The 23,463-nt window shown below is 43.8% G+C and overlaps 1 protein-coding gene across 2 annotated transcripts; it reads left to right on the top strand.

Moving 5' to 3' along the window:
- LOC107391330 (carbohydrate sulfotransferase 11) lies at positions 1 to 19,987 on the top strand. Of its 2 annotated transcripts, none has more exons than XM_015968596.3 (4): positions 1 to 325; positions 18,070 to 18,146; positions 18,507 to 18,668; positions 19,093 to 19,987. In XM_015968596.3, the coding sequence occupies exons 1-4, from the start codon at positions 229 to 231 to the stop codon at positions 19,774 to 19,776; spliced, it is 1,020 nt and encodes a 339-aa protein (XP_015824082.1). In that variant the 5' UTR covers positions 1 to 228; the 3' UTR covers positions 19,777 to 19,987. The 2 variants fall into 2 exon arrangements, with proteins under 2 accessions (XP_015824082.1, XP_015824081.1); XM_015968595.3 differs by having other exon boundaries at positions 18,504 to 18,668.
- The last annotated feature ends 3,476 nt before the right edge of the window (positions 19,988 to 23,463 follow it).

The raw sequence follows: 23,463 nt of genomic DNA, 5'->3' as shown, positions 1-23,463 counted from the left end.
GGCCGACCGGACCGTTAGCTGTTCTGGATTTAAGGTCCGCTCACATAAAGAAGAGACGTCCTCGCTGCTCCTGGTTGTTCCATTCTATCAGCAGTAGTATTATTCCCCGAAAATCAACAGGTCCCTGCTTTATTCGAGCGTGTCGCACCTCCCTTCCGATGTGTCACGTATGAACCGTGGCGCGGTATCGACGAGGGGTCGGGGGCTCCGCCGGTGGAGCGGGACTTCATGATGGGGATGCCCAGAGGAGGACGTCTGTTCCTGGCGACTTGCCTGTGCTCGCTCTTCGTGCTTGTTCTTTACTTCCAGAGCATCACCAAACCAGGCAAGTCTCTGCACTTACACTTTTTGTTCTTAACACATAATAAAACACTCAAACTCACTGTAAAAAGCTCGACAATGTTAATTTATAGTTACAAACTGATACGGCGACATCGCTAGCTAAAGAAAAGGGAAACAAGCAGCCCGATCAGAGATTTGACATTAATGACATATTTGTGGGAACAATTCAGTTCGCAAATTTTTTAATGTAAATGTCAAGTCATTTAATTTTGTGGTGGACAATAGAGTGTGATGTTTAGTTTCCAGGTGTTTATTGAAGTTGTGTCATTTATAAACAAACATATTTGTCCAAATAGCAATATTAAAACACCTGCGTGTGTAATAATGTGTTTTAAACAGATTGTTTAATGTAGTGACGCATGAATAGGAGCACTGTGAAGAGTGGAATGTTTATAAAGCCACCCCCCTCCACACACACACACACACACACACACACACACACACACACACACACACACACGCACACACACACACACACGGAGACCCCCTGCATTCCTTTGCTGCATCCCCTCTCCTCCTCCTACCTCCTTGGGTCCTTCCTGGCCAGAGCCCCATTCTGCTCAATTAAAAAGACAGACTGACCCCAACCAGCTTGCAGGTTTCTGGGTGAGGAGTTGGAGAAACAGGGCTGCTAGATGAGTGATGTGTGGTTGCCCTACATGCTTAGATGAGGTGGTCCAGAGAGTTCAAGAAGCTGTTTTATTGTGCTTAGTGAAGAAGAAGAAACAAGCACATAGTTGTACTTCTGCTATTTACAACTATACGGTGTGTGCCCCACATTTTACAGAGTGAATATATGTTTATGCATTTAATAAATCGAGAAAATATGTTGCTAACGTTTATATTCCATGCAACAGTTACAATGCTGCACACCCGAACTGTTGCCCAAGCACACGTCATTTTGGAAACGCAATAAACCACTTTATATAGCCGTCACACGCCGACACACAAACCACATGTTGCTGACCCAATAAGCAGCACACTTCAGCACTCTCATTGACCTCTCTCCACCCTCCGGCGACACCCCTCCACCCCACTGCCTGACCTGTCCGAGCTTGTCAGATTTAGAGCCCCGCCAGTTGCAACCAAAGCCACACGTGAAGCTGGTTGGAGCCACATTAGACAGGACTAATTCACAGGATGTCAACGACGCACAGAATTGTTGTAATTACTGCTTCTTATTGTTTATGTATTTAAGGCAGGTTAAAAACCAACAACAAAGTCTTGCTAGGCTCGGTCTTATCCTGGCCTCACTTGGCTTTTAATTTCCCATTTCTGTCCTTTAATTTGATTGTAGGTGAAAAAAGGTTGAAGAAACCATCTTTTTAAAGTAATCTTTTGGAAACATCATGCTGTAATTTAGCTTATGACCTTTCTAAGGTGAGATATTAAGAGTTAGAATCTAGGATCTGGAGATAGCGTAAATAATGTTTTAGACCTCACAGCAGCATCTGATAAGGAGTACATTAAAGTGTGTAAGAGGACAAAAACTCTGTAAAACAAACAGGTAGAGAGGATGTTCTTGGGAGAAGCTGTTCAAGCAGACTACGTTTCACCCCCCTTTCTTCAAGCTTTCCTCTAGAGTCACAGAACCTGATGGTTTAAGAACATGGTGTAACACAAGGCATAATGATACTGTGTCAATCAACCATAAACACTCACATTATCTTACATTTTCTATTCGATGTTGGTACCTTTTCTGCCATATTTTCTAATATAATGCACCATCTCTTTTTGGATGGATCTCCACACACACACAAATGCACGCACAAATGTTAAGCTACAAACTGACAGACCGCTCTGCCAGCCGACTGCTTTCACAGACAACAGGTCCATCGCGCAAATATTTCTCAACAAAAACAAAATCAGAATCTAAACATAGTATGTTTAGGATTTAAATTTAGCTATTAACTTTTTAAATTTGATTTACAAGATTTAAACAGCATATTTTAATAAGTCATTCACTGCCAATTCTCAGCATTTTTACTGTTTTTTTAAGGGTCACAGAACGTTGTGCGCTAGGATGGTTTTCAACGCCAAAACTACCAAAACAAAGAGGAGACTACAATCAGGAACAATCTGCACATTTTGAGCATCATCCATTCTTTCATAATCCATTGTTGAATTGTGATCGGCAGAAGCTTTTCCGGTTCGCACTAGGAATGGGACGATCTACTTAAACTCACGATACGATGCACCTTGATATGTCTGAGTCACGAAACGATACGTCATGATACAATATCAAATCAGAAAAAAAGGGAAAAAAATATTACTGTATAATAACAACTTGTTAATTTTTTCCAGTTGCACACAGAGAAACACAAGGCCTAACAGGCCAAACACAAACAGGAACACCCTTATTAACCAGTGTATCTGAAAATAAATAAAATAGAAAAACAGGTTAAACATTTCTGTCCTTCACTTTCATTCACTCTCTCTCTGATCGACTAATAAAAAAAAACATGAGAAATAAGTTTTCAGACTCTGGCCTGCACATACATACAGAGTTACACACATGAAGCAGGAAACCTCAATTTTTTTTTCTTTCCAATAAAAGTTAGCCTACCTGGTTGCGCTGCTCATGAAGTGCTGAAGCTTTTTCACATATTCGGGCATAGATGGACTCACGTTGTTCATCATTCAGATGGGACAGGCTTCTGAATCGTGGGTCAAGCGCTGTGCACTCCTGCAGCACGTCATTACAGTCCCCGGTGTATCGGTCCGAGATGTCGAGTAAGATGGCGCTTTTCATGTTGGCGATGGTCTGTGTGTCATTTTCGTTTGGTGACATGCTTTGCTCGATCATGTACTTCAGTGGCATTATCAGTGAAACAGTGGGCTCTTTTTCATCACAGACAACAGTTGTGGCTGTCTTCAGTGGCTTAAGCAGTTTCACTATGTCTTCTACATCTGATATATCAGTGTGATCCAGAGTGTCGATTTCTCTCGCATTCCTTCGGATTTCTGGGCAGCTCAACGCTGCTGAGACAGCTGCTTGCTGCTCCAGGTAGCGCGCCAGCATTTCGTTCGTGCTGTTCCACCTGGTCTGGACATAGGTGATGAGTTTATGCCGAGGCAGTTCCAACTGGGTTCGCTTGTTGGTCAGTACTGCGGTGGCCGTGGTGCTCTTGTGAAAAAATGTAGTTATTCTTCGCACACGACCAAGGCGCGCAACGCGGGATACAGCCAAGCCTCTCTTACTGGCCAGATTCACAACATGCACCAAGCACTTGATGTGAGGGTGGAGACCGCTCTCTCTCACAGCAATGTCCATGTTGCTCGCGTTGTCTGTGACACAAGCAATGGTTGTGTGTGGCCTTGTTAGCTCCCACTCACTCAGTGAATTTCTCAACACTTGAGCTATGTTAACACCAGTATGACTTTCACTTAGCTCACGAGTTTGCAACACAAAGCTTTTACTCTCCCATTTTTCGTTGATGACTTGTGCCGTGATGGTGACATAACTCTGTGTTGCATGCGAGGTCCAGCTGTCGGTGGTCAGAGCGACGCAGTTGGCATTTTTTAGACACTCTTTCACGCTTTGTTTCATTTCATTCTAAATTTCCGGGATTACCTTCTCTGAAAAATGTCCTCGGCATGGCATCTTAAACTTGGGCTCCAGCACCTTGAACATTTGGATGAATTTTCTGTTCTCAACTATGTTAAATGGAGCCATGTAGTCCGCTATGAACTCACCAATGAGCCGGGTTATCTGTTTTGCACGTGGACTTGACGGAGGTAGAGTTGGTGTCAGTGCTTGTTTCATGGTCAGCTGTCCTCTCGGTAGGCTTGTTTTTGCCAAGGCCGTCTTCACATTTTTATGGTAACGTTGAAGGTGGTGGTTCATGTTTGTTGTGTTGGAGGTGGTGTACGGAATGACAGCATAGCATAGCTTACACACAGTCTTGGTCTTTTCCGTTACTCTATTGCCGTCATTGTCTTTTTTAACCGGAAAGCCAAAATACTGCCAGACAGATGACCTGTATCCAGGGTCCGAAATTAAATTTTTTACTCACCGGCCAAGTTGGCCGGTAGATGATGAAAATCTACCGGCCAAGCATATTTTTTACCGGCCAAAATTTTAAATGATTTAGATCTACCTAAAGCATGTTATTCTATATTATGTTGATTCCAAACAGAGTGACAAAATAATTAAAACATCAATTAATAAGAAAAACAACTCTTTTGTCATTTTTACTATTTATTTTTTTAGTTTTAGAGATGTTTTTGTGAACTCTTTCATTGAAATCTAGTCAGACTCCTTGTTTTCTCTGTCCATGAAGTCTGGCCTCCTGCTTCTGACACCGTCTTTGTGCCAAAGCATTACAGCCTCATTTGGGTCATAGTCCTTGATCTCTGGAGAACACAGCTGCACCATGAGAATATCTGAAAGTGTGTCAGGGCTAGGGTTGTCACGGTAACCGGTGTAGCAGTAAACCCCGGTAAAAAAAAAGTTGACAATAATAATAACAGTCTTGTTTAAAAAAATATCTCGGTGGATTACCGTGGCTGCGGTGTAGGCGCGGTGACCCTTACCAGCCACCGTATCATCTGTTGGAAGTTGCCGGCGGCACATGCGCACTTTGTTGTTTACGACCAAAACTTTCTTTAAGCTAAAGCTGAAACAATGGCCAGAGGAGACGGCAGCACTTGGGACATTTATTATCCCTCAAAGAAGACAAAGTCGGAAGTACGGGCATTTTTTTTGGATATTTGAAGAATGCCGAGGGCCAGTTGTCTGTGAAAGGCAGCAACGCTACGTGGCCATCATAATGTAGCCATTGTCTCACGACTCCGCCGTCTCCATTTCGCCACTTTTCACAAAATCTTCTGGTTGCCACTGGTCCTGGTGGTTTTTCTTCCAGTTCGACGAGTTTTCTTTTGGAAGGCTGGCTGACTCCAGTTAAAAACCGCCACATTTCACCGCTAGTTTTAACACAAAGCTAACGGCTAACTTGATAAACTGATTGAATGGGATAGGTGGAAATGACGTTGGATGCGGCGTTCAAGTTTCGCGTACGTTTGTGTACGTTGCATGCAGGCGGGAGGAGTATCAGAAATCCGTGGAAGATGACTGATAAACATAACTAATTTGGTGCAAACATTTACTCGCCAGGTGGCAGGTAGAGCTCAAAAATTTACTCGCCAAATGGAGCAATTTACTCGCATTTGGCGAGTGTTAATTTCGGACCCTGCCTGTATCCAGGAGGAGCATCCTCAATTTTGACCTCATTTGACTCCATTGTTCTGCTCTTTCGGGGCAAGGCAGTTGGTGGCACAAACTTGGTGCTAATGCTAATATTTGTTCACTCGCTGTAGCCTGCAGTGTTGTTGTTACAACATGCACTGTGACTTGACGTCACAACACACTGCACCGTTCCTCGGATGTTTTAAAAAAAAAATTATGTAGTTTTACCCTGCTTTATCAGCAGAGATGGTGCTATCAGCCTGCCACCATAGACTGTATGCCTGCCCTACTAATACACAAATCATGCAGCAGTGTCGCCTAGTCTAATTTTGTGGCCCATTTTTTTTTACCTCGATGCATTTCGTCACGTTTTGTATTGCGAGTTTTCGCCAAATGATATTTTGTCACATCCCTAGTTCGCACCTCACTTTTTTTACAGCAGCGGCCCAAAACGATCTCCTAACACATGGATTTTCTGCTTGTTGATCACGTGACGTGTGACGTATGCGGATGAAGATCGACTTTGGAGCTGAGATGTTTGTTCTCATGGTGCGGGGGCTCGTTCCGATGCCCACACAGTAAAAACATGCAAATGACAACTTAAATCATCATTGGCAGTGAATGAGTTAACGGGTAAAGTCAAATATATGTTGAGATATATACTGCCTTTTTGTATTACTTGTGTTGAAACTTCCAAGTGCGTAACAAAGTAGTACAACTAATTAAATATGTACATGCTTAGTGGAATAAACTCGTTGTGTTGTCCTCACTGTGACTTTACTGTAAGTCCAGGAAGCAACAGCTTCACAGGGGAGATGACACATTTGTCCATAATCTGACTAATGTGGTGGAATCACCAGGCTGTAATATTCAAACCATCCAAAGCATGTTAAGTAATCAGGTAAACAGCTGGCCTTTATTAAATGTGTATTTTTCACTTTACCACTGTAGCATCATCTGTAATGTTTCTGCAATGGCTGAAGGGAAAACCAACAACAATGCCTGTTCAACTCACAGATACTCACAACATTGGTGATGAGTAGGGATGGGTACCTTTGACATTTGAATCGATTCTAATTCCCAGTACCTAGGAATCGATACCGGTACTTAACGGTACCAATTTTAGATACTTTTGAGTGTTTAGTATTTTAATTCTCTTTTGTAATTAAATATATATTTTTCTCAATATATAACCATATTTGATAAATATCACAATAGATAACGTACAACTGTTTGTATTTTAACATCGTCCTTGTAGTTTTATAAGCTGATAATTAAACTGAAGCAAACATCTTCACTGTGAACTAAATTTACTGTGTATCTTCATTCCTTTTGCTGTCCTTTTTCATTTGATTTTTCCTACTGGGAAGTTAGAATTTCCATGGAGAAAGCGAACGCACCATTAGCTGATAACAATGGTGGCAATGGAAGCTAACATATCAAGCTAACGTTATCTTAAACAGTTTATTTAGCTGCTGGAGCAGATTAAAACGATGATGCCTCACACTTAGATCGTTGTCACTGGTTTCATCTTCACCCAATCACCCGTCGCATTTAGTAAAGTGAAGCCAAACTTTAGAGCGCGTTCATGTTCTTCTAGTCGGAAATTCGGAGTTCCAAGGAGAAAGCGAACACACCATTAGCGGAACGGAAGCTAACAAATCAAGCTAAGGTTTTCTTAAACATTTTATTTACCTACCGGAGCAGATTAAGATGAGGATGTCTCACTTAGATTGTTGTCGCTGGTTTCATCACCACCCAGTTACCCATCACATTTAGTGAAGTGGACCCAAGCTTTAGCCTGCGTTCTTTCTACCGTGCTGCTCTGTTTACAACTCGCTCTCAGCGACCGACATAACGCTCTTGCGCATGCACAGCTGTCTAGGCAAGTTCTCGTTATGAAGGACGGGTGCCGAAACGAGGCACCGTTTCAAATGACGTGAATCGGTGCTCAGTCGGTACTGTGGAATTCGGTCGGTACCTTAAAACGTACAGAGTTCGGTACCCATCGCTAGTGATGAGACCGAGGAAATACACATTAATCAGAGTATATGCAGATCTCCTACCAAGGTGCAATGTTCCAAGTAAAGTGGAACCCTTTTCAGTAGCTGCTGAGAATTTTGTTACAAAGAAGCTGACTACTTGCTGAAGGAGAAAGAGGAAATTATGATAAAATAAAGAAGTGCTGAGAGTGATTGTAGTTAATGATACCATGCTGCAGTGGTATCCGTTTTTGCTACCCTTGTCTACCCTTGTCCTTTAGCCTAATTTCTGCTGTTGGGAACACTCGGCTTGTTCAGCTGATCTAAACTACTGGTGTTGGTGCAGAGGCAGATAATGGTTCCCAGACCTGCTGTTATGATGAAACCGCTGCTGGTGTAGTTCAACTTTAACACCAACATCAAAGATGTAGCTCTTGTTGGAAGGATTATTTAGAATATGTAGCAGATATTTCTAAATTCATGCCTAACCCAATAAAACATTCCATTTAATATTTTTTTGTTTTGTTTATGTCAATGATTAATCATTAAATAAATGGTGATTTATTTTAAAAGTGCATTGTCATCACTTTGTGATAAACTAGACCTGTTTCCTTCAGGTATTCTTCTTTCAGTCATGACCTAAACATTTAAAAAACAGACAACATTTGTCGATGCCAGTGAGTAGGGATGCACCGATACGATACTGGTATCGGTATTGGTGCCGATACAGATACCGATGCCAGTATCGGTAAAAGTTAACAGATACCAGTAACTGATACCAATACAGTTGCTTGAAAGTGACTTCACTGTAACTTGTCATTTCCGTTCACCTAATATTTTAGTTTTGTGATCATTTATATCAACATAATTTACTTTTTATCTACCTCACAATCTTTTCCTATTGAAAACAGAGAAGAAAATAAAACCTGTATTCTAATTCATTGCATTTTTTTGTATGGTAGAAGTATCTTTATCGGTAATCGGCATCGGCGAGTACCCAGATCCAAGTATCGGTATCGTATCGGTTTGGAAAAAAGTGGTATCGTTGCATCCCTACCAGTGAGTCTGCGTTTTTCTTAGACTAAAATAAGAGGAACTCCAGTATCTTCAGCCACAGAGTTGCTCTTTTATGTGACGCGGCCACGCTGCAGCAAGCATCCCTTCTGTCTATGAATGCGTTACTATGTGGAGTGTCACTAGTGCAGAATAAATGTGTGCTGCGTAGGAAGTAGTGAACAGATAAGCTTTTGAAAGGTGAGTGGAAGTCGTTTGAATGTTAAGCATCGTGGCTTCTGACAGGAAACTCATCATTAGTGAAGTTAGAGAGCCAACAATATAACATAGCAGGAAATGTCTATTTTAGCTTAGTTCAAGCTTAGCTCAACTGATGGCTTGTTTACAAATCCTACCTGAACTCCATTAATGAAAAGGTTGCCCAACCAAATATCGCTGAGTTGCTAAACTCAAATAACAAAATGAGAATCTGTTTTCTATACCAACACTGTCTTTGTCATCCTAATATCTGTGGGTAAACATCACACATTTATTTAATTCTACTGTAGTTATTTATATCTCTGCGTAAACGCTCTAATTATTTTACTACTAGCACGTGTTTTGCTAAAGCAGACATCAGAGGGACGTTATGACGCCGTTGAGGTTTCCTTTGTGTTCAAGAGTGCTTGAAGAAAATTTGGTTTCAGAAAAAATAAGTTTATCATTCAATTGAAGAACAGATGAGTTTTCATCTGACTTTTAGATGTGATGGTTGGGCATAGACAGAAACGTCTCACCTTCTTCAGCATGATTAGCCAATCCTCATTTGTTTATGTTTCAGTGGAGTGAACGGCTCAACGAAACCTGTTTATTGCTGGATAAACAGAAACCTACAGGACTCGACATGTGCGACAAACTGTTAAAATCAGGAAAACAGGTTCAGCGGCAGCCTGTAGGTGTGACTGTAGTCAGATTTAGGCCTCACCCTCTTCAACTGCCTGTGTGTTGGGAGGAAGTGATGGGGTTTCTGGTGCATGTGATGAAGCATGTCACACAGAAGAGATGTTAGCGGCCATTTTCATGAACACAGAAAACCCACCTCACGCTAAAGACGACGTAGCTGTTGTTACACTGAAGGAGATGGTTGGAGAAGCTTTCTGGAATAGAGCTTACCTTACCTTCTCATCTTACCTGGTTTCTCAATCTGAGCTGAGACAAAGGTTAAACCGTCCTCTGGGGTTCCTGTCCTACCAAACAGCTGCTTTCCTCCTGATTTTAATGGATTAACAGGTGATTAAATGAGTAGATTCAGGTGTGAAGCAAGCTGAACACATCTATGTCCAAAACATGCAGAAGCGGTCTGAATGATTTCTGCTGACACCTTCACCGTTTTGTCTGTGATCGGTGTGTGGATGTAGACGCTTTAGTCCCGCACTAAACCCTGAATATAAACAGTCTCCACATGAGTTGTTCACCTACTTTCTTGCTTCCTGGGGAATGCTTTGGAGTTTGCTGAAGGTGTCTGTTATGATGTGAACTGTTTACAGAGCCGTGATGCCGGATTCATCGTGTTGTAACCTGGATCTGTCTCATGCTGCGGTCTGTGTGCTTCAAACCTCTGTATATGTTATCATTATCTAAGGGTGTATTGTGGCTGCGCAGTGGCACAGTGGTTAGAGCTGTTGCCTTGCAGCAAGAAGGTCCTGGGTTCGATTCCTGGCCTGGGATCTTTCTGCATGGAGTTTGCATGTTCTCCCTGTGCATGTGTGGGTTCTCTCCGGGTACTCCGGCTTCCTCCCACAGTCCGAAAACATGACTGTTAGGTTGATTGGTCTGTCTAAATTGTCCTTAGGTGTGAGTGTGTGTGTGTTGTTTGTCCTGTGTCTGTGTGTTGCCCTGCGATGGACTGGCTCTCTGTCCAGGGTGTACCCCGCCTGATTGCCCCCCCCCCCCCCCCCCCCCCCCCCGCGACCCTATGTGGACAAAGCGGGTTCAGACGATGGATGGATGAGGGTGTATTGTGAAAACATGATTATATAAAACTTTGCTGCAGAGGTTCCTCAGAAGGAAGTTGGGGATTTGAAGCTTCATTGCTGGGTCACTAGTACCACTGCTGTTCTGCTTTTTGTGATGTCTGCTTCCTGAAAGCAACAGGAAGCCGTTATGATTTACAGCTTAAACAGGAACTAGTACTCTAGTGTTTTATACTGCTAGACTCCCAAACTGGTGCAGAAATGTACTGAAAGCCATTTCAGAGCTTTGAAGCATTTTATTGAAATGCAGTTAGGCTTAAAGGCCCCAACTTCACATCATTTTGGTGTTTTTTCCTTCAGTAGGTCCCACTCCCACTCCCAAGTTCTTTCTTAACTTCCGCTGTAAGAATTAGATCAGCCCGTGTTATTGTTCGTCCACACATGAGTTAGTTTTTTATAAATAATGCTATTAGCTACAGACCTTAATATGAACTGCCATTAGGAGATTTAGCAGCAGGAAGGAAAGGCTGGAGGGACTCATGAGCTTGTGCTCATTGGTTACACAGTAATGTCAGGCCGTTTAGGCTGGGAGTTGGTCTTCCTCACTTTGTTTTGTTTGTGCTATGAAAGAACACCTAAATGATAAATATCTGGAGAGAAAAGCGGTTCTCTGACATCCATAAATGGAAGGAAGGAGGATTTTCCTCCTCGTGAATAAATCTGAGCAGTGAAGCATCGGAAAGTTGGCTCCAGAGAAACTCTTCATACAACTTTACAGAGTAATCTAAACCTCTTTAAATCCAGGGAGGCTTCATGTTTTCCTTATGTTGTGATGTAAGACTTTAACTCAGTGGGGAGTCCTTCAGAGCTGCCTGAGAATTCACTTAGACCTGTTCTTAGCCCGCACTTTCAGTGTTATGATATTTACTATTTATTTAATCTAACTAATTACAACCCGTCCATTGCTGCACTCCTCTACTGGCCCCGTCTAGGTGTGTAATAAAGACATGGGCCTCGGTCCCTTAGACCTCCTTTAGTTGTGCTGTCCATGTCCGACCTTTATCAAAAGAAAACATAATAAAACCAAACTTCCTTTCTGTCGTTGGCTTTATGTTTTCTACCGTCGTCATCCTGACAGAGAGTCCAGATTCGGTACTGAACAGCATGTTGAATATAGTAGAAATCACTACGTAGACCCTGTACACGAGTGCTAGATAGTGCTCCATTAGGGGACTCCATTGTCCTGCTGGGGGACTTCAATGCTCACGTGGGCAATGACAGCTTGACCTGGAGGGGTGTGATTGGGAGGAACGGCCCACCTAATCAGAACTCGAGCGGTGTTTTGTTATTGGACTTCTGTGCAAGCCGCAGTTTGGCCATAATGAACACCATGTTCGAACATAAGGATGCCCACCGGTACACTTGGTACCAAGGCAGCCTAGGTCACAGGTCGATGATAGATTTTGTAGTCGTATCATCTGACCTGCGGCCGTATGTTTTGGACACCCGAGTGAAGAGAGGGGCAGAGCTGTCAACTGATCACCACCTGGTGGTGAGTTGGATCAGATGGCAAGGGAACATGCCGCGTAGACCTGGCAGACCCAAACGCATAGTGAGGGTCTGCTGGGAATGCCTGGCAGAAGAACCTGTCAAGACGGTCTTCAACTCCCACCTCCGGCAGAGCTTTGACCACGTCCCGAGAGCAGTGGGGGACATTGAGTCCGAGTGGGCCTTGTTCCACTCTGCGATTGTCGAGGCGGCTGTTGCTAGCTGTGGTCGTAAGGTGGTCGGTGCCAGTCGTGGTGGCAACCCCCGTACCCGCTGGTGGACACCAGAGGTTCGGGGAGCCGTCAGGCTGAAGAAGGAGGCCTACAGGGCGTGGCTGGTCTGTGGGTCTCCGGAGGCAGCAGACAGGTACCGGATAGCCAAGCGGGGTGCAGCAGTGGCAGTTGCCGAGGCAAAATCTCGGGCGTGGGAGGAGTTTGGTGAGGCCATGGAGAAAGACTATCGATCAGCTCCAAAGAGGTTCTGGCAAACTGTCCGGCGCCTCAGGAGAGGAAGGCAGCAACTCGCTCACACTGTTTACAGTGGGGATGGGGAGCTGCTGACGTCAACTGAGGCTATAGTCGGACGGTGGAAGGAATACTTTGAGGAGCTCCTCAATCCCACCAATGCGCATTCCGAGGAGGAACCAGAGCTGGGAGGCCTGGGGATGGACTGTCCGATCTCGGGGGCAGAAGTTGCTGAGGTAGTCAAACAACTACACAGCGGCGGAGCCCCGGGGGCGGATGAGGTTCGTCCTGGGTATCTCAAGGCTATGGATGTAGGGCTGTCATGGTTGACACGTCTCTACAACATTGCGTGGTCATCGGGGGCAGTTCATAGGTAGTGGCAGACCGGGGTGGTGGTCCCCATCTTTAAGAAGGGTGACCTGAGGGTGTGTTCCAACTATAGGGGGATCACACTCCTCAGCCTCCCTGGAAAGGTCTACTCCAAGGTACTGGAGAGGAGGGTCCGATCGATAGTTGAATCTCAGATAGAGGAGGAGCAATGTGGTTTTCGTCCTGGCCGTGGAACTGTGGACCAGCTCTATACCCTTGCAAGGGTGATGGAGTGTGCTTTGTGGATTTGGAGAAGGCTTATGACCGTGTCCCCAGGGGCACCCTGTGGGGGACGCTCCAGGAGTATGGGGTGGGTGGCTTTCTGTTAAGGGCCATTCAGTCCCTTTACCAGAGGAGCGTGAGTTTGGTCCGCATAGCCGGTAGTAAGTCGGACCTGTTCCCAGTGAGGGTTGGACTCCGCCAGGGCTGCCCTTTGTCACCGGTTCTGTTCATCACTTTTATGGACAGAATTTCTAGACGCAGCCGTGGTGTGGAGTGTGTCGAGTTTGGTGGCAGGAGAATCTCGTCTCTGCTTTTTGCGGATGATGTGGTCCTCCTAGCTTCATCCAGCTCTGACCTTCAGCTCTTGCTGGGTAGGTTCGCGGCCGAATGTGAAGCGGCTGGGATGAGGATCAGCACCTCCAAATCTGAGACCATGGTTCTCGACCGGAAAAGGGTGGCTTGCCACCTCCGGGTCGGGGGAGAGGTCCTACCTCAAGTGGAGGAGTTTAAGTATCTCGGGGTCTTGTTCACGAGTGAGGGTAGGAGGGATCGGGAGATCGACAGGCGGATTGGTTCGGCGTCTGCAGTGATGCGGACGCTGAGCCAATCTGTCGTGGGGAAGAGGGAGCTGAGCCAGAAAGCCAGGGTCTCGATTTGATCTACGTCCCAATCCTCACCTATGGTCATGAGCTTTGGGTAATGACCGAAAGAACGAGATCGCGGATACAAGCGGCCGAAATGAGTTTCCTCTGTAGGGTGGCCGGGCTCAGCCTTAGAGATAGGGTGAGGAGCTCGGACATTCGGGAGGGACTCGGAGTAGAACCGCTGCTCCTCTGGATCGAAAGGAGCCAGTTGAGGTGGTTTGGGCATCTGTTCAGGATGCCTCCTGGACGCCTCCCTGGGGAGGTGTTTCGGGCACGTCCTGCTGGCAGGAGGCCCCCGGGTCGACCCAGGACACGTTGGAGAGGTTACATCTCCAATCTGGTCCGGGAACGCCTTGGGATCCTGCCGGAGGAGCTGGTGGACAAGGCCGGGGAGAGGACGGCCTGGAGCTCCCTAGTTGGGATGCTGCCCCCGCGACCCGGACCCGGATAAGCGGAGGAAGACGATGACCCTGTACACACAGAGCCGTGATCCCACGTGAAATTTACCAGCTGAATCCTCTGGCGCGCGCACACGCACACGTACGCACGCACACACACACACACACACACACACACGCGCGCACACACACACACACACACACACACGCGCGCACACACACACACACACACACACACACACACACACACACACACACACACACACACACACACCACTAGTTTTTGCTCTTTCTGCTAGTCGCGATCCTTTATTCCATTTTCCTGCTGAGTCTTTCTGGTAGTTTAGATGCACATCAGCCATAGCTGCGTAACTATGGGCTTAAATAAGGGCCAAAATGTTTGTGTAGTTAAAAGAAAAATTTGAAATTGAAAATATGTAAACTGAAAGCAAAAGTCACATTTTTAGAGTGAACTTTGAAAAAGAAAGACTTGGATTTAAAATAAAATCAAACGTTTGGAATATTTGTAAGAACTGAAACCCCAATGATATTTTTATTTAGAATTTTTCTGAGTAAACTTTACTAAAGAATTTTCAGTAATTTTTTTTTAATTATTGTTTTTTTAAAAATCCATTCAGTCTCAGATTAAATTTTTTCACATTCAGATCCTTTAAATTAATGTACAAAAAAATTCTTCAGGTTCAGATTTTTCTTTCAGCTTCAGATTTTTTTTTTTTTTCACTTTCGGATCTGTATTTTTCAGTTACAGACTTTTGGCCCTGTTTTGGCCTGGTGGGCGTGGCTACACAGAGAGGGGCGGGGAATCATGAGTGACAGCAGGCTGCTGGAGGCTGAAGACGGCCCATTTTTCATGTTGCCTTCAGGAAACCTGGGAATAAACACAATTTATCAAACACCTCCTGCACTGTATTATTTGATAATGGTTAGATAACATGTCATGCATAACCGCTTAAACTCAGTTACTAAAGCTCTTTCAATCAGTAATGTGTACAAATTACACAGTGACTGATCAATTATGAGAAGTTTTCCCAACCACTACGTGAGAAGTGATCATTTCCCATGCTCTCAAAGTAGCATACATGGGTGCTGCTGTTGTGCCTCAGGGAACGATGGCGTCGTCATCCAACAACACTGCTGGTGCGAACAGTCAGGTGAGTGTTTAAGTTTGGAAAAGTTACACTGCAGTCTGTGAATGCTAAGAATTTACGAAGTGGCTATTGTTACGGTTAAAAGTAAGATTCATTTTCGGCTATTCTGTTTTTTTATTTAATTTTCATGGTGAAATCAGTAGCAGTTTTAGGCACGGTCAGACAGGGCAGTTGTCCGGGGCGGCATTTTTTCATGACACAAAAGGGACGCACAAGCGCTGAGTAAAAAAATAAAAAGAAAGAAATCTGCGCCGCACCGAGGTTTATATTCAATCTGTCATATCACAGAGTCTGGATTGGAAACAGCAAGTTGGCGCCCCCTGCAGCTGCAGGCGCTCCTGCTGACTGAGAGGGTTCAGGTGGGTGCACCGTGTGTGTATGAAGAAGAGGAAGGGGAGGGGTGCGGCGGGGGAATTCACCTCTGGGTCTTTCCCAGGCCCCCACAATGCGGCTGGTGGTTTTAGCTTTTTCATGTTCATCTCTTCTGTTTGGCTCTTGACTCAATAAGTTTCCTTTAGTCAGGACTTTTTTTTATTCGGCCATTTCACACAATTCAGAAAAACCTGAAAGAATGATAGGCCTGTGTTTATGATATTATGAATGAAACGTGTGTTAAATGGAAGAACATCAAGATGTGATTGACTTTAGCCATGTTAATACAGTTGATTCAGCCCCTACCCGCTCATTTCATTTGGGAAAGACCCAGAGGTGAATTCCCCCGCCGCGCCCCTCCCCTTCCTCTTCTTCATACACACACAGTGCACCTGAACCCTCTCAGTCAGCAGGAGCGCCTGCAGCTGCAGGGGGCGCCAACTTGTTGTTTCCAATCCAGACTCTGTGATATGACAGATAGAATAGAAAACCTCGGTGCGGCACAGATTTCTTTCTTTTTAATTTTTTTACTCAGCGCTTGTGCCTCCCTTTTGTGTCATGAAAAAATGCCGCCCCGGACAACTTCCCTGTCTGTCCGTGCCTAACTTCTACTACTTCTCACGTAGTAGTTGGGAAAACTTCTCATAATTGATCAGTCACTGCGTAATTTGTACACATTACTGATTGAAAGAGCTTTAGTAACTGAGTTTAAGCAGTTATGCATGACATGTTATCTAACCATTATCAAATAATACAGTGCAGGAGGTGTTTGATAAATTGTGTTTATTCCCAGGTTTCCTGAAGGCAACATGAAAAATGGGCCGTCTTCAGCCTCCAGCGGCCTGCTGTCACTCATGATTCCCCGCCCCTCTCTGTGTAGCCACGCCCACCAGGCCAAAACAGGGCCAAAAGTCTGTAACTGAAAAATACAGATCCGAAAGTGAAAAAAAAAATCTGAAGCTGAAAGAAAAATCTGAACCTGAAGAAATTTTTTGTACATTAATTAAAAAGATCTGAATGTGAAAAAAATGGAATCTGAGACTGAATGGATTTTTAAAAAAACAATAATTAAAAAAAAATTACTAAAAATTCTTTAGTAAAGTTTACTCAGAAAAATTCTAAATAAAAATACCATTGGGGTTTCAGTTCTTACAAATATTCCAAACGTTTGATTTTATTTTAAATCCAAGTCTTTCTTTTTCAAAGTTCACTCTAAAAATGTGACTTTTGCTTTCAGTTTACATATTTTCAATTTCAAATTTTTCTTTTAACTACACAAACATTATGGCCCTTATTTAAGCCCATACGTAACCCTTTCAAAAATAAAGCTCAAAGTTTAGATTACATCAAGATGTTCAGTTCTCAGAGATACACCCCTATGCTAGCATGACCACTAGGTGGTGGTAATGCACAAAGTTGTTTCCTAACCAGCCATGTGTTGCTACCAGGTTCTGGTGGTTGTTTTATTACAGGGTATCCGCGGGTCCTTAAAAAGTCTCTAAAAGTCTTAAAAAGTCTTAAATGAGCTTTTCCAAATTTAAGGCCTTAAAAATCCTTAAAAATGACAAATAATCCTTAAATACAGTTTCCAGAGGTCTTTTATTACCAAAGACCCAATAAACAAGATTCTTTTATTTCTATAAAATTTTCGTGAATTTCTAGTTAGTGTTCAACATTTTTTGTGTACGATGTTGGCGTAAGCGGAACCGTACACGTTCAGTTGGTTGTGAAAGGGGGCTATTTTTAGATGAGCACATTAGCTGGTTGAGCTAGTGGGAGCTTGCACCATGGGCAAGTGCAAGTTTAATGGTAACTGGATGGTTAATCCCACGATTGCGGCGTGGTTAGCACCGGTTCCAGGCAATAGCTGGAAATTATAGCTTAAATTTAATTTTTTAAAAGGATAAATGATCCGCAGTTGTCAGAGTAAGGACTCCAAAGCGCTTTACACTACAGTGTATCATTGATCCATTCACACACACACACATTCACACACTGATGGTGATGAGCTACGATGTAGCCACAGCTGCCCTGGGGCGCACTTACAGAGGCGAGGCTGCCAAGGACAGGCGCCACCGGTCCCTCTGACCACCACCAGCAGGCAAGGTGGGTGAAGTGTCTTGCCCAAGGACACAACAGCAGAATTCTCTGTCCGGAGCCGGGATCGAACCTGCAACCTTCTGATTACTGGACAACCCGCTCAACCTGTTGAGCTACTGCAGCCCTGCTTAAATAGCTTAAATTTGGTCAAAGTGGCCTTAAAAAGGTCTTAAATTTGGCTCCCTTAAACCTGCAGATACCCTGAATTATTCAAAATCCGTATTTCTGAGTGATTTTTTGTTTTAAACTGCTAGAAAATCCTCGCTCACCCCTAACGTTGTCTCTGGTGTCCCGTCTAACTCTAGAACCTGCTTTGAAGACCGGCGGCAGAACTGTGAAGAGCAGGAGGAGTCCTCTGCAGACCCTCTACAAAGGAGACCAGGTGACCACAACTATTGTTTTCCAGTCTTTAGCTAAAACTGTTCAGAAAGTGAATATTTGTTTTCCCATCAAGTCTTCCAGCCCAAAGGTGCAGTGAGGAAGGTGCAGACAGCAGCTGGCGTCCGCTGACCAGCAGCAGAATATGTGGTCCACGCGGGTCCTCCAGATAAAACTACAAAATAAAAGATGATAAAAAGCTGGTTTCTCTAAATAATCTTTAGTGTTGATAGTTTAAAAGATGACATGAGTAATCCTAGAAGTCCCAGTAGATTTCCTGCCAAGGGTTCCACATTTAACGGATGTTTCTGTACATCTCGTTGGGTTCCTCTCATCCGTCCTGCTTTGTCTTCATCAAAAGCAGCTGCAGCCGTCGACGGCTCAGAAGTCCCTCCAAGGCCGCAGGGAGCTGTTGGAGCAGGCGTGTCTGAGCCACACGAGGAAGCGACGGGTGCTTTCACCTGAGGACCTGAAACACCTCATCGTGGATGACAAGCACGGCCTCATCTACTGCTACGTACCCAAGGTGGGTTAGTGCTCCTGACCCCACCACAGCTGTGACGAACTTGTTTACACTCATAAAAACAACCGAAATTAGCTGAGAAATCATCAAAATCCAACTTTTATGTTTTTCAAATAGAATAGAAAAAGTGAGTGGGTCCTTAACCAAAGCCAGAATGTTAATGCTAAAGCTAAAGCATCCATATCAGACTACAACTCTCCTGCAGGATCTTTTTATCCACTTTTATTTACAACATAGCTTCAGTTAAGTTTTACAAGCTGTGAGAACTTGAGAAGATTTTTTTGTGTTTCTCCTTTAATTTCTTAGAAGTTGCTGGTTTGGGTACATTTATACTCACGATAAGCCGGCAGATCAGGTTAAACTTCATAAACATGGTGTTACATGTTTAGGAATTCCTGAAGATGAAAATCCCCTTTCTTCCTCCCAGGTGGCCTGCACCAATTGGAAACGTGTGCTCATGGTTCTGACGAGTGACGGCCGCTACACAGACCCTCTGGCCATCCCGGCCAACGAGGCTCACGTCTCCGGAAACCTGCGAACGCTCTCCGAGTTCTCCGTCACAGAGATCAACCAGCGCCTTCGCAGCTACCTCAAGTTCATCTTTGTGCGGGACCCCTTTGAACGCATCGTGTCCGCCTACCGGAATAAATTCACAAGAAGCTACAACACGGCCTTCCACAAACGTTACGGAACCAAAATCATCCGCCGATACCGGTCGGACCCTGATCCAGAAGCCATGGAGCGAGGAAGTGACGTGAGTTTCCGGGAGTTTGTTCAGTACCTCGTAGACCCTCGGACACAACGGGAAGAACCGTTTAACGAGCACTGGGAGCGGGTTCACTCGCTGTGCCATCCCTGCCAGATCCACTATGATGTGGTGGGGAAGTATGAAACTCTGGAAGCAGACGCTAGCGCTGTGCTCAGATTAGCCACGGTGGAAGGGACGGTCCAATTCCCAACATCCGGTAAGAGCACCAGGACTGACGGCAACATGGCCGCCCACTTTTTCAAGCACATCAGTCCCTTTTATCAGAAGAAACTCTTTAACTTGTATCGGATGGACTTCTTCCTGTTTAACTACTCCACACCGGAATATCTCAGGACTCGATGACTAGATGATGACTAGACCAGAGCAGTTTTTATTTTGCACTGTTTGGATTTCACCTTTTCCTTCCTAATGTCCTCAGAAACGCCGTCACGGAGAGGGACGCGGTTTTCTGAGGAGCAAGACCGAGCATGTTCTCCTCTCAGCTTTTAAAGACGAACCAACAGATCCGTTCTGTATTTATTTCCTGTTCTGACTGGGATGTTGCTGCGTTCAACCCAGCAAATTTTCCTTTTTAACAGTGTTTGTGAAAAGTGCCTTTTATTGCATTTGTTGTTCATTAGACCTAATGAGCCGTGAGCGAGTGGATCTTCAGGAGCGGGTTCTCCTCCAAAATGTGCTGACTGTGAAACTGAACCCAGAAAATGGTTTCAGAGCCTTTTATTTATGCCTCGTCAGCAACAGAAAGTATTTATTGTTAAACAAAGAGGTTGTGAGCTTGTAAATGAGTCAAATTAATTTATATTAAAAGTTTTTCCCTCTTAACGGATATTAAACTGTAGAAAGCTGCCTAGACTTTTTCCACTTTGACCAAAGACTCATCTTCATTCCCGTTAAACACCCGCATCTGGAAGTCTTCCTCTGAGTGAAATCCCGTCGCCGTCCTTCATCTATCGCTGTCTGTCCTGAGCTCTGGGCTTGTAGGCTGAACAAACAACCACATAGCTGTGGTCGTAGCTGGGTGCAGCCCAGCACCACCCCAGTCAGAGCTGCCCTTGTTGGGGAGAGAGCGGCACACGAGGAGTTAATCCACCTACAGCCATCTGCACTGCGACGCCTTGTTCGGCAAACCTGGTGGAATTCATGAAGGGAAACTTGGAGCTTATTAAAATATTTATTAATGGCTTTTCTTATCTTCTGTCTAGGGAAAACTCACCAGATTTCACACATTTGCGTCTTTTTCAGGTCTCTGCGAGTAAAATAACTGCTGTAACTTTAATCCTTAACGTTGCATTGTGGGTAAATTAGCTGAAAGGCCTTGGCAGGGGAGAAACTTGTGGGATTCAAATGCATTTCCTGCAGGAAGACTAATATTCTACTAGCTTTTAAAGCATTGAGATTAAAGCGTGCCCCTGGAAAATCATTAAGTCAAAGATAATTATTGGTAAATGTTTAAACGTTTGCAGTTTTAGCCATGAAAAACAACTCCCAGAGGTGCAAAAAGATAAAGAAAACAAATATAGGTAAAACAAGAGCATTATGACTCAGCAATTTAAGGAAAACAAATATAAGATGATTTGTTGAAAAGGAAGTTGGCTAGCTAATGCTAATAAAAGTGGCTTTTGACTCAAAACCTTCAAACTGCAATAGCAAATCTACAGAGCAGCTAGCTTTAAACACCTTTTTCATTCCTCCTAACAACGTTCTAACAGTGTAGCTGTAAATATTTTGTAGAGATTAAAAAAAAATGAATGAAGGGGTTCGGTCACATTTGTCTAAAAACTTCCACCAAAAACACGGCTTGGTCCAAAATCAGCGATCGTCGGTGGGTTTTCCACTCGTTACACACAGACGTATTTAGAACACCGCCAAAGTTAGAGGTTCTCCTTTCAGTAAGATCAGAGGAGGAGAAACAGCCGGCTGCTACCACTTCAGCTTTAGGACAAACTACCAGAGTCCCAAAAATAATGTCACCATTTAAAGTCACGGAAAACAGGACGTTTGGATCGAAACAACTCTGACTGGTGTTTAGCTCCCTCTCGTTCCCTCTAGAAATGTGGGTTCCAGTGGACATGCAACCAGGGATGATTCCCGAGGGGAGGGGGGAATGTTCCGCGTTTGCGTTCAAAACCTAGTTTTTGTAGTTTCGCTATATTAGTTTTAACAGATGACTTTTGACAGGAGACATTTCCTGTGACAGAATCTAATCATAGTAGTCATAATTGTTTACGCCAAAATCAATTCAAACATCATATCTGAATCCTCCAAACCAGGTCCTTTGTCTGCCACGGCTATGTTTAGCGCTCTTTTGTTTATGCTGGCAACGCGGGTTCTAGCGAACGTGTCCCAAGGATGATGGCCGACAGGAAGGGTGAGAGTTTCATGACCGCGTTCGCTTTTCAAAGCTAGCATGTTCTGTAAATTTGCTATTGCAGCTTTAATTCGGTGTTAGCCGATGTTAGCCTTAGACGCTGTCCAGACCAGGATCTTCCAAGCACAAAATCTTTTTGCTGAACCTCTCTGCAAAGTTACTCGTGTTTAGGACGGGTGAGTTCTGAGGTTTTATTGTTTTTTTTTTTTTTTTTGGACTGAACTAAAATGCTGAATTTGACAACTCTTCTTTTATTGTTATTTATTTCCTTTTTCCCGTTTTTTATTACTCGTGTATAGGGCTGCACAATACATCACAAATATATCGGTATCGCGATATCAGCATGCTCAATATGCATATCGCAAAGAACAGATAAATATCGGAATGAATGGTCCGCTCAGATGTTTGCTACACAGAAGCATGATGTTTTCTTTGTTTGTTTTTTTTACAGATCAAATAGAGTTCTTCACCCATTTGGCCAGTTGGGTGGGTTCTCATGGGTTAGATGCCCACCCCCGAGGTGGACTGCACTTAATGTTGATGGTTAGCAAACACCTGAGTTAGCTTTTTCTGCTGATTCTGCTTTTCCCGGGATCCACAGATTGCCTTTTCTTGTTCATTTTCTTTTTCCCTTTCCCAGGGTATCTGCAGGTCCTTAAAGTCTTAAATTTGCTTTTCCAAATTTAAGGCCTTAAAAATCCTTAAAAATGACAAATAATCCTTAAATACAGTTTCCAAAGGTCTTAAATTACCAAAGACCCAATAAACAAGATTATTTCATTTCAATTTTCATGAATTTCTAGTTAGTGTTCAGCATTTTTTGAGTATAATATTGGCGTAAGTGGAACCGTACACATTCAGTTAGTTGTGAAAGGGGGCTTTTTTAGATGAGCACGTTAGCTGGTTAAGCTAGTGGGAGATTGCGCCATGGGGACGTGCAACTTTTATGGTAACTGGATGGCCAATCCCACGTTCGTGATGTGGTTAGCACCGGTTCCAGGCAATAGCTGGAAATTATAGTTTAATTTTAAAAATAGCTTACATTTGGTCAAAGTGGCCTTAAAAAAGGTCTTAAAAAGTCTTACATTTGGCTCCCTTAAACCTGCAGATACCCTGCTTTTCCCACATCTTTTGATTTCTCATTTTTATAATTGTCATTTTTTTATTTCTTTGTTTTTTATCATTTTTGTTCCAGAGTAGTTTTTTTTTATCGCAAGTAATATCGTCATCGCAACATTAATCACTGTTATCGCAGGTTTTCCTAATATCGTGCAGCCCTACTCGTGTACTTTTCTAATGATTCATTTGAAAAACAAAGTCACTATAAATGGTAGTTTCAGTCTTTAAAGGGAGACAAACCTGCAAATGTAATCATTTCACATCAGCAGGCAGATATTACTTTTACTTCGAGGGCTGAAAGTCGTTGGGATTTAGTCGTTTGACAGAACATTCGTCTCCACTGGTTTGTGTACATTTGAGGGCTGGATTACTTTATAACACAGAGCTTGTGTTTATGCTGGAGGGGTCTTTGCAAATGAGACACTCGGCTCACAAAATCACCTTCCTACTAAATCTTTTACCGTATGTTGAGATGAGCAAACTCGAGTCAGCCATGTTTGTTAAAGTTGTGTTTACACAGCTGGGATTACTCTCATCGTTGA

Source organism: Nothobranchius furzeri, chromosome 15 (assembly GCF_043380555.1).
Source record: "Nothobranchius furzeri strain GRZ-AD chromosome 15, NfurGRZ-RIMD1, whole genome shotgun sequence".
NCBI lineage: Eukaryota > Metazoa > Chordata > Actinopteri > Cyprinodontiformes > Nothobranchiidae > Nothobranchius > Nothobranchius furzeri.
The sequence above is the reverse complement of the archived record's forward strand: the minus strand, read 5'-3'. Positions and strand labels throughout refer to the sequence as shown.